This window comes from Callorhinus ursinus, unplaced genomic scaffold (genome assembly GCF_003265705.2).
Source record: "Callorhinus ursinus isolate GAN/ISIS: 27379988/994484 unplaced genomic scaffold, GSC_fseal_2.0 scaffold2, whole genome shotgun sequence".
Lineage (NCBI taxonomy): Eukaryota > Metazoa > Chordata > Mammalia > Carnivora > Otariidae > Callorhinus > Callorhinus ursinus.
Window position 1 is genome coordinate 37,035,697 of NW_027397064.1, and position 12,313 is coordinate 37,048,009.

At 38.8% G+C, this 12,313-nt stretch overlaps 1 protein-coding gene across 9 annotated transcripts in view; it reads left to right on the forward strand.

The window, feature by feature from the left end:
* HECW2 (HECT, C2 and WW domain containing E3 ubiquitin protein ligase 2) overlaps positions 1-12,313 on the forward strand; it is a 349,247-nt gene that overhangs the window by 248,010 nt on the left and 88,924 nt on the right. For all 9 annotated transcript variants that reach the window (XM_073880902.1, XM_073880916.1, XM_025894329.2 and 6 more), the window contains one exon: positions 4,992-5,177. In XM_073880902.1, coding sequence (XP_073737003.1) covers positions 4,992-5,177 — 186 coding nt within the window. The remainder of the gene's footprint in view (positions 1-4,991; positions 5,178-12,313) is intronic.

Sequence of the window (12,313 nt, forward strand, 5' to 3'; positions counted from 1 at the left end):
TTTTGCTAATAAGTTAAATTTTCCCTCCATTTTACTCTTTAGCTAGATGAAAGTAATGTAAAATCCCTTATGATTAAAAGTACAGACTGTGTAAGACAGGGCTATTTTCATATCCCTGCATACATTTTATGGAAGCAATGTTACTTGATTTTGTTCATAATAAATTTTGTTTTGTGAATAAGGTATATGAATGACTAGATCTGATCCCTTGTGAACATGAGAGACATTCACTGTAGATGAGTGATTATAGTTTCCAAGTGTGGATTCAGAATACCTATTCTTTTTATTTTGTTTTGTTTTTAAAGATTTATTTATTATTTGAAAGAGGAAGAGAGAGAGAGAGCACACATGTGTGAGCAGGGGCGGGGGAGTGGGAGGCAAGCAGACTCCCTGCTGACGGGGGGTGGGGAGAACTCCATCCCATGACCCTGAGATCAAGACCTGAGCCAAAACCAAGAGTCAGATGCTTAACTGACTGAGCCACCCAGGCACCCCTCAGTATACCTGTTCCTGATAAAGGATTTATGAAATACGAAAGATTTTATTTAGCTTTGATGTACTCACCTATGTTTTTGAAAATAACAAAATTAGATGAAATCAAGACTGAGCCAGGTGATCCCGGACATATGGTCACTATAACATGAAAGAAAGAAAGAAAGGAGGGAAAGAAGAAAAAGAAAATGAGTGAGAAAGAAAGAAAGAAGAAAAGAAAGAAAGATGCCAGGAAAAAGAAAAAAGGATTATTATTTGCACTGTGGTCGATTGCTAAGAAATGAATATTTACATAATGTTCTTATTCTGCTGCCAAATGGCAATAACATTCCCCTCAACTCCTCTCAGTATTTTTCATTTCTAACACCTCAAAACACTCAACCAAACAAAACACATTAAGCTCAAACGAATGTTATCCTAACAGAATTCCACTAAAGAAGTTCAGTTGATCATTCACTCAACCATGAGGTTCTTGCATGGAAAACAGGAAACAACCAAGAATAAGGTTAGGAAAGGAGTTTTGGAGGAGAGAAGCAGTAACTAAAGGGGACCTGTTAAATCACAGGAGAGACCATTTAAAGGCGTTCCATCTACCGTAACAGTTCCCAGCTCTCCCAGTACTGCTAGTGACTCCATATGCAGCCACTTCCCAGACGAGATCATCCTGTGCATTACCCTGAGACTTTATCATGTGATGAAACAGGGCCTGTTTGTTCTTTCCTAATCTACTTTGGCTTCAGGTAGAAAGTCACATCCATTTACTGCACCTTTTTTTCTAAGACCAAAACAAAACAACAACCCAAACACCGAAAAGACCCTCACCTGGTGAGAACTACAGAACCACCGAGGAAGAATGAAACGCCCCTTTCTCTTCTCCCACCGCTTTGTCAGTATCTGCTTCCCGGAAGGCGAAGCTCTTGTAGTCGAATCCTGCCTGTTGAGTGTTTCTCGAGTGCTGGGATCCCTCTCATTCTTTGCTCTGCTAGTTCTCTCTGTGTTCAGTATTTTCACTGCTCCTGTGCCCTTTGATTTCCAAACTCTGCTTTCTGCCTCCAGGGAAACTCTTCCACCTTTCCCTATAATGTTCCTTCCCATCCTTTCGAATGATGGAGCTGTGCTCATCTCTGTATCCTCGGGGCTTAGCACAGGGCTTAGGACATAATTAATGAAAGGTTATGAAAACCTTCTTTAGTTAATAGTAAGTGGGATGCTGGCCCATGATCTTCAAAGACCTAAAAAGTAGAAAACAATTTTACTGCTATCATTCATCTGTTATAACATAGGTATGGTAAGTATAATCCCTCATATATTCCTTTACTTACTTCTACTCTGTATTTTTATAGTGATTTTTACCTCTTCAAAGCAGTTTTACATCCTTTGTTTCATTGGACTTGAGTCTCACATGACTATGAAGAAAGCAGGGCAGTTACTATTATTCCACTTTACAGCTGAGCAAAGATTTAATCTCTGAGGCAGAGATTAAATGATTTTCTTTGTCTCTGTCCATGAGTGACAGGGCTGTGACTAGAATAGTTCCATATGAACTGGAGTATAAATATTCTTTCTGAAATACATGTGTATATTTATATTTATATATATATGCACACATATATAGTTACATATATAAATGTATATTCAAAAATAGTATATGTTTAAAAACAAAAAGATAAACATATGTATATAAACATATATAAACATACATCTGTGTATAAATGTCACAAAACTATATATATATATAATTTCCTTATAAAGATCTAGCAGCCTGAAGGGATGTTTCCATTTGCCATAAGGGTTTTATATGGACACTTACCGTCTTGTGCATGTTGTTCAGACTTGAAAAAGCTATGGTTCCAAAGATCTTTTGCTAGTTACTGATAAGAAATCTTTCTTGCACTTACTTTACTTTGGTAGATGCTTTTTTCACAGATCACTGGAACTTCGCACTATGTTACATGTGTTACTGAGAGGGGAGGAGGAAAATGAAAGGACGTAATTAATTATAAGACTGGCCTTAAGACTCCTGAATGTAGAGCTGTGCAACCCTAGGGAATTACTTCACGCCTGGGGCTGGGACAGGTTCCTTCACCTAATTACTACTTCTTGCCCTAGTGAAGTTCTCCTTCTTCTCTTTAGCTGAAAGAGGAGCATTTCTGGTGCTCCAGATAAAGAATCAGGATGTGGCCTATTTACTTAGATTAATGGGGGAAGGAAGAAATCAGGGGGCCAAGAGATATACCTATTTAGAACAACAGTTAATATAATGATTTATCTGACAGAATTATCCCACAATAACATGTCCCTAAGAGACTGATTAGGGAGTATGACTTGAAAGCTCATTGCCAACTGCCACCCGACCTAGTGTGGTCTCAGGCCTCTAAGCTTGCAATGGCTTCTTTGAAAATACATAAGCAGCATGGAGCGAAATGCAAAAAACAGATGCCTTGCTGATTGTGCATAAAACACCAAGGCAGGGTCAGCCACAGGCTAAACTATTAGTTAGCTGACTTCTGTCTCTGACAACTTCCAACTTCTTTTATTGGTCTCCTTCTCTGTTTTCATGGTATCACTTTCTTATTCTCTCATGCTCTCTAATTGCCCGGAGCCCCTGTGTAGGCTTGCCTGCTTTGGCAGTTCACTGTGCTCTGAACCTAACCATTTCTCACAGCCATCAAAACCTCCTCTCATTTAGACTGTCAGGTTGAAATACAACCTCAAAGTATTTTATTCTCAGGTGTACTAAGGAATTAGTGCACTAGTATTTGAGGATAGTTCAGTGTGGCCGGCCTGCCTTCCTTCCTTCCTTCCTTCCTTCCTTCCTTCCTTCCTTCCTTCCTTCTTTCCTTCCTCCTCCCTCCTTCCCTCTCTTACTTCCTTTCTTCCTTTTGTTTTGATAGGACAAAAATATTTTAGTAAAAAGTATATAATGATGGAATCAATCAGAAAAATTATAAAAGTTATAAAGTTTAGGCTATGTGTCAATAACAGAAACTAACAAATCTTGGTGGCTTAAGCTGACAAAGGTTTGTTTCTCATCCCAAATTGGGTCATCAAGGTTCTCTGATCCCTGTAGTTACTCAGGGACCCAGGGACCCAGGGACCCAGACTAGGGAGCAACTATTTCAAACATCACCAGTTGCTATGATAACTGCCAAAGGGAAGAAAGCTCTAGAAGGACTCCCATCAACAATAAATGCTTTGGCCAGAACATGACACATCTTGAGGAATACTGGACAGACAGGAACAATGTTAACTGTCCTCATACTCATTTATCTTTCATCTTCAATAACTACAACAGTACTGGGAAGAGCAAAGACAATAAATGTTCATTAAAATGAAATTATTTCCAGGGATTCTGGTTTCTTTTGGGTTTGCTTTGGTCTGTCTTAGACTGAACAAATAACAGAACCCATGAAGTAAAGCCTGAAGGCCTCCAGACTCAATCTAGTGGCTCTGGGATACTAAAGGTAAGAAGAATCCTTTGAATCTATCTGAGAAGAATAGAATTCTGGAATAGACCATTCACAACCTTGTCAATTTCATGAATATCATATTCCTTCTCAAAATGCAGAGAAATAGCTCCATACAGTTATTCCTTTTCTACTTCTTGGCACATGATATTATGCAATGAGTATTTGTTGACTAACTTATATGTGGATTGCTCATGGCTTACAGCTAATTTTTGGAATCTCATTTACGTATCATAGAGATGAAGACTATAGCATTTTTTACAAGACAATCACTTTTTTGTGTGGTTGTATAGTGGGATTTTATTAAACATGCATTTCAACTGTATAAATTCAGCCATACACACACACACACACACACACACACACACACACACACGGAAAAAATAAAGAAAAAAAATACATATACAGCCCAGGCAGTTCTGCCTGCCATTCCATTCACTGAGATTATGCCTCGAAGAAGGTATAAGATGAAAAACCTTTATCTACTGTGGTCTCAGTTGGATTTGACTCTCAGTGAGAGCAACTCAGCCCATTGCATATACTCCTGATACTCAAATATATGGCCAAGCATTTTTCCATACAACTTGGCTGCAAATGTATGCCAGCTGCTTCATCTGGCACTCACCCAAAGACCAATCATCTCTTCTAGTGCTGGAGGAAAAATTGGCTATGTTGGGGCTCACTGTGATGTGGTATATTTGTATCTGACATGGTGTGACTATGACTATGCGGTTTTTGCCTAAGACCAACTTTAGAACCTAACATCCCCTGTAGAATGAGATTCTACAGCAAGCATTCTTGTTCTTTAGAAAACTAGACATCATCCATGAAGGTACCTTACTTTCTGTAGTCTTGCTATTTTATTTTGATCAAAATATTGTGCTCAGCCTGCTGTTTCCATGTGTGAGTCTAGAGTTACGTTGAAGCTTCTATGCCCACTGGAAGACTATATATGCCTTATGTTGCTTGGTAAGCACGTTGCTGTTGCAGGTCCCAAGCAGGTTAATGTGGGCTCTCTATTCTTTCCTCCAGAGTGCCTACCGCATGTTTACAAACAATACGTGTTTGAAGCACATGATCACCAAAGTCCGGCGGGACACCCACCACTTTGAACGCTACCAGCATAACCGAGATCTTGTGGGATTCCTCAACATGTTCGCCAACAAACAGCTGGAGCTGCCAAGGGGCTGGGAGATGAAACACGATCATCAGGGCAAGGTAACATGAGGGAGTTGCTGTGGGGAAGCTACTGAATGACAGTGGGCTGCTTATGGCTTTGGCATTGGCTCAGCCATTCAAGGGAGGGCTAAAAGCCCTTTGTGAGGTGAGACATTCTATGTCCAAGTTCAAGTGAAACCTGGACAAGCAGATTGTTTCTACAAACAGTTACTATGCTATTCTGAAATAGTGTCTGGAGTGGACAGGTGCGAGGGCATTTGTTTGGTGAAATACTCCCTTTTGCCTAAATAGTCTTCTGCCTGTGATCTCTCTCTATTTTCTGCTGTTTAGAGAAAAGATGTCTTAGGCTGGGACATGTCCTCCTCCTTAGTTATACAGCTTGTGTGATGGATAGTTGATTTAAAAGTTCTGGTATTGTTTGGGGAAAGTGGCTAGGAGGTCAGTGAGCAACTACACAGCCACTACTGTGGCCTTGGTGTTGTTGGTTCAGAACCCTGATTTTGTTAGCATATTAAACAAGACTCACAGATGAATTCACGTATGATGAAAAATATGTAACAGTGTCACACAGACCAGAGTAACCATGGCTGCACTTCCTTCATGGACAGATGCACCAGAAAGCCAGGTTGTGATCAGGTGGTGGTTATAAGTAAGAAATCAGAATGAGAAAGTTAGTAATTTTTATAAGGTGTTTCTAGGCTAAGATTTTATTTATTTAACTCTGGTTTAGTACCTACTATGGGCCATGAACTGTTTAAGATCTTTATACGTATAAGCTCCTCACAAGAACTCTGTGAGGCAATGCTGCTATTATTAATGACATTTAGAAATGAGGAGCCTCAGGTCGAGAATGGTATGGTGGCTTGTCCAGGGTCACAGAGAGGGGCAGTGACTGAGCTGCGCTCTAACCCAGGCAGTCTGGTTCGAGGGTCCATGCTCTTAACCACGGCATGCTCTCTGTATATTGAGTAACCAGCCTCAGTTCCCTTAGCTGTAAGAAGACTTGACATGCATGACTTGAAGGATGGAGGGGATTAAAATGACATGATATTTAAAGTATTTAATCATGCTTTGCTCATTCGTTCAACAAATATTTATAGAGCACCTGTGCAAAACAGATAAGCCAGCTACTTCATAGGACTGCCATTCTCATGGAAAGAGACAGAAAATACACAAATAGCATGCCAAGTGCTGACGACTGCTGCGATTTAAAAAAATCAGAAAATGGGGTCTCAGGAGTGGAGAGTTATTTTATACAGGGTGGCGGGGGAATGCCCCCCAGGTAAGGCTAGATGTGAACAGAGACCTGAACAAAGTGAGGAGTAAACTGTATAAGGGAAAGAGCATTCAAAGCAAATGAAATGTTAAAATACTCAATAAATGCCATTCTCCCTCCGTGTAACCTCTAGCAATAATACCACAGTAGCATATTACTCGTCTTGAGCTCAGCTTCCAGCAATCTTATCTGAGAACCTATAACCAACCCAAAGAGATGTTACAAAGAGCATGTATTTTAATGCATGGGAAGAGCCCTCAGACTCTCAATGAAACTATTGACTTGATTTCTGTAAATTTCTTTAATAAACTTATAATTCCTAGCCCAGAGAGGATTAGAAGTCTCAAGCATGAAGTTTAGAATAGATGAAAGAGAATGGATTTGTGATTATGTCCCTGGCAGGGAAGCCTTTCCAAGACATTAGGGAAGGGGAAGCAGGGCCACCTGGCACTTCCAGTACTTTCTCCTCCCAGAGAAAGATGTCACATTGCTGGTGCTAAGTTTGGTTCAGCAGCCTGAGAGCCCAGCGTTTGTAAACATCCTACTGAATGGAAGGGCATAGATGGTCCAAGTAAAGACTTTGGGAAGTAACTGATGGTATTATACCTGGGTATAAAAGAGCAGTACCATGCCAGGAATTCAGCTCTGTTCTCAACTCTTGACAAGATTTTACCTGTGTCCTAAGGAGAGGCATGGGTCCAGGGAAAGCCCAAGTTGAGATAATGCTGCCCTGTATTTCTGCCCTGAGACTTAACTTGCTAAGTCACTTTGTACCCTTCACTAAAGAAGATCAGGAGCTTGTGTATACATAGTGAGACAGTCCCTTCCTGCCAGTCATAACTTTCCAGAGCCATTTCAGGAGAGAGCTGCTTATTAATAATCCTGGACCTTGAGAAAAGTTTAAGTTCCATTTAGGACACTACTTAAGAAGAATTATGATGTATTCTTAAGAGCGAGTTCTGTCTCATAGCCTTTATAAAAGTTTCCATAGTTAAACAGAGGTAAACATTATCTCAGCTATGTGGGCAACACAGCTGTCCATTTTACTTGCTGAGGGTTTCAGACTTATATGGAGGTTTCAACCTAAAGTTGTAGGCATTGTAAAGAACCTTGAGTGTGGGCTGGTAGATAGTTGACCTCACAGTCTACTGGTGGCTTTGCATTTTAACGCTGTTTGGCATGAAAGATAGAGAAGGACCCCCAGCCTTGTGGACAAAATGGCTTATCAAACAGGCCTGAAAGCTTATCACATTAGTCTAATCTCTCTGTTTTGTGCATTAGGACTTGAATAAGATTTTTACCTAAGCAGGACATCTTAGCTGAAGCAGGTATATCTCCCTGTGAGTCTTCCCCACCCGCATCCTTCCTTTGCAAATGACTGGCTTCCAGGGACCTAAAATAACTTAAAGGAACATTTGGGACAGGCTTGTGCTAGGTCTTTATTGGGCTGCATTTTGGAAATCATAGTTCTTATCCTCCAAGGTTGATAGGTTTTCTTCCAGCCTTGACATTTTAGCTCCCTTTTTTAACGAATTGCTTTGCTTCCAGAACATTTAAAGGGAGTAAACTTTTTCCCCACTTCATATAACATCAAAAGCTATTAAACACTGCAACGTTATTTTCCCACAGTGATGACTGATTTTTAGAATTGACATGGAATAGGGTATCCAAATCCTCAGCTACGTGAAAGGAAATGCTTCTCAAGGGGCATGTTCTGAAATTTAGCTCTTCAGACTTATGAAATCTGGTCTCTTCTCAAGTGCAACACTTTCCTTTTCTTTTCATGTTTTCATTTACTTAGTCATCAGCACACGTTCACGTACTTCATATGTGCATGCCCCTGTGATAACAATGATAAAAGCTGACACCCAGTGCAGCATTAGGCAGTATATAGAATTGACTGTGTGGTAGACACTGTTGTAAACACTTAGATTAGTTCCTTTCATGCTCACAGCAGCCTTGTAGATAGCTGCTGTTTTTATCCACATTTTAAAGGGGTAGAAACTAAGGCAGAGTATGGTTAAGTGAATTGACCAAGGTCCCACAATTAGAAAGTGATAGAATTGGATTTGAACCCAGGCACTCCAGGTCTAGAGTCTGTGCTCTTATCCTGCCTTTCACCAGTGAGTAGGGGGGATGGATGTCTAACAATCATAATGAAGGTTGTAGAAGGTGCCATGGGAGCCTATGGTAGGATTTCCTACCACTGTCGAGGAGGTGGGGGCCTTCAGATGCGTCACTGAAGGGCAGCATAGAGTGTGAGTTGCTGTTAGCAATCTGGGCATAGGTAACCAGTCCTTTCTTGAGTCCCCACATAATTTCCCTTGTATTTTTCTCATGACATCTATCCACATCTGTCTCATGCTATAGTCATTAGCATGTTTTATCTTCCCAAGTAGATGATTCCCCCTCTTGAGAGTTCTTTTATTTATTTTTAATTACCCCCTCTTCTACCCCAGTGCGTTTCACATACCAGGTTCTCAAAACAAGTTTGATATATGAATGAAACTTGTCACCTATAGTTTCCCAATTATTAGTAATCTCTGCTTTGGACAGATGAAGCCTCCCTCCCCACTCTTTTCCCCTCCGGTGCTTTCACCAGCAATAGCTCCTAGATTTGGTCCATTTGACCTCTCTTAATGTCTTAATGCATATGTTGCCTTGAATCTTTCACAGTATTTAAACAAGGTGGTGATGAAGCTTGTACTGCACTTTGACAGTTATTAATTTGGGGAGAGACTTTTTTTCTAATTACTTAAGGCCAAGGATTTAAATTGGGTGAAATTTCACAGAATTCTAGATCTGGTATGCTCTTTTTGGAAGTTCTAAGGTAAACGCTGTCCTTGGCTCACATAAAAGAATAGAAATAAAATATTTCTAATTAACTATTAATTAAAGAATAAGAACAATATCAGGCTTTCTAGGTAAGATAATGATCATGACAATGACACTGATGATAACAATGATACCTGCATTTTTAAAACTCATACCATGTGCCAGGCACTGTACAAGGTACTTTCCCATGGATTGTCTTATTTATACTTGCTGGCAATTTATGAGGTGGGTTTTATTATTATCCACATTTTTTGGAAATTTAGAGATGTTGAATAATGTATGCAAGCAAGTGAGGAATCCAGGATTCAAACATTATCAGTGTGACTTTACCACTGTTCTCTACTGGGAGGGATTGTCTTTGGAAATGAGAGTCCTTTGACATTTGATGGAGAAAGAGTTCCAGGACAGATGCTGGGGTTACTAGTATTCTTCAAGACTGAGACATACATGTATGTCTTGATTAGATCACAGGTGATCTAGCAGAGGATACACCACCAGAGACACATACATGGCTTCATGCTTAAATACCATAGAGTTTTTTTTTTTTTAAAGATTTTATTTATTTATTTGTCAGAAAGAGAGAGAGAGCACAAGCAAGGGGAGCTGCAGGCAGAGGGAGAAGCAGGTTCCCTGCTGAGCAAGGAGCCCAATGCGGGACTTGATCTCAGGACCCTGGGGTCATGACCTGAGCTGAAGGCAGACGCTTAATCGACTGAGCCACCCAGGTATCCCATAGAGTTCTTATGCTAAGGGTACATAGAATATTGAAATATACTACTAATAGTTGCTTATTAGATGCCAGGCTCTATGTTAAGAATGTGATATTAGCTCATTTAACTTTCACAATAACCCCACGGGATAGGTTTTACTATAGATGAAGAAACTAAGGCTCAAAGAGATTAGGTGTGCAAGTAAACTCTTGGATACAAACCCACGTCTTTCTATATCCAAGGCCTGTAATGGTTTTTCTATACAAGATTAGTCTAGCCCTCATTGGCCACTAACCACCTGACTAACTTGAAATATGTCATTTAGATTTACTGGATCTTAGTTTCTTTATCTCTATATACGAATAGGTTGATCGTCTTTTCATGTACTTATTGGTCATTTGTATATCATCTTTGGAAAAAAATGTATTCAGATTCTTTGCCCATTTTGTAATTGGATTATTTGTCTTTGTATTATTGAATTTTGAGAGTTCTTTGAACAGTATATTCTGAATACTAGTCCCTTATCAGATATATGCTTTGCAAATATTTTCTCATGTTATGAGTTGTCTTGATGGTATTGTTTACAGCACAAAATTTTAAATTTTTTGATGCAGTCGTTTATTTGTATTTTTTGTTGTTGCTTGTGCTTTTGGTGTCATATCTAAGAAAATGTTACCTAACCCAAGATCACAAAAATTGACTCCTGTGTTTTCATCTAAGAGTTTTATAGTTTTAGCTCTTACATTTAGATCTAAGATCTATTTTGAGTTAACTTTTTTGTATGGTGTGAGGTAGAGGATTCAATTTCATTTTTTTGCCTGTGGACATCCAGGTCCTTGCACCATTTGTTGAAGACTATTCTTTTTCATTGATATCATTAGTTGTTAGGAAAGTGAAAATCAAAACTACAATGAGACTACTACAGACCTATTTAATTGGCCATAAAAAAAGTCTAGAAAATAATAAATGTTGGCAAGGATGGGGAGAATTGGAACCCTCCTATATTGCTGGTGGGAATATACAACCACTTTGGAAACAGTTTCACAGTTTATAAAAAAAAAATGTTGTGCAAAGAGTTGCCACACAATCCAGCAATTCCACAGCTATGTATATACCCAAGAGAAAAGAAAATACACTTCCTCAAAAAACTTGCACACAAATGGTTCATAGTAGCATTATTTGTAATAGTCAAAGGGTGGAAACAACCCACTTGTCCATCAACTGATAAAGGGATAAACAAATGTGCTAGATCCATACCATGGAATATTATTTGACAATTCAAAGGAATGAAGGACGGATACAGCATGGATGAGCCTTGAAAATGTTTGCTAAGTGTTTTGCTAATCACAAAAGATCACATACTGTATGATTCCATTTGTATGAAATGACCAGAATAGGCAAATTTATAGAGATAGAAAGTAGATTGGTGGTTTCCTTGGGTTGGAGGTGGGATGGGGAAATGAATGCTAATGGATACGTGGGGTTTCTTTTACGGGGAGAAAATGTTCTAAGATTATGGTGATGGTTGTGCAACCAAGTGTTTATACGAAAAAACGGTGAGTAGTACACTTCAAATGGATGAATTAATTGTACGTATCTGAATTTTATTTCAATAAAGCTATTTTAAAAATTAATAGGTTGGGTTAGAGACAGGCCAAGATTTCCTTTTTAGCTAATAGATTCTATAAATCCTTGATTCTTCAATTTTGAAGTTTAGACAATATGGTTTGAGACTGGATTTGACATCCAATATGTAATGTGCTTCTTTCTGCTAATTACATTTGGAAGGGTCTCTTGTTCAAAATTCTACAGTTGTTTTAATCAGTATTTTGTTACATTATTTGATTTCCTTAATTATTTTGATTCTGTAATGGTGGCATTGGCAACTAAGCCAAGTTTTATGCAGGATCATCCTTATGAAACTGTGATCAACATCTATTTATTTGTTGGATTTAAGGCCTAGGATTTTCACCTAACATATAGGACACATTTTGACTTGTCCCATTTCAAAATGAAGCAAAGAAGGTGGGCCAGTATAAAAAAAATTCTGCTTGCTTCTTATTGTAATAATTATTAAATTTTTGTACATTCTCAGGAGTGTGAAAAGCAAGGATAATTTGGGATCTGGATACAGTGTTAATATAAATGTTTTATATTTTTGCAAGAAATATGCATCAATAGTATTAAAATGTGGCTTGTTTAAAATGCTTCTAGTTCTTGGCTAGGTTTGGTCATTAGTGTGTGCTCATAGGGATAATATATCTGGAAGACAAATATGTACTTTAATAAGGAAAACCAAATGTTATTTAACCTAGGAACATTTCTTTTCTTTTCTTCTTTTTCTTTCTTTCTTT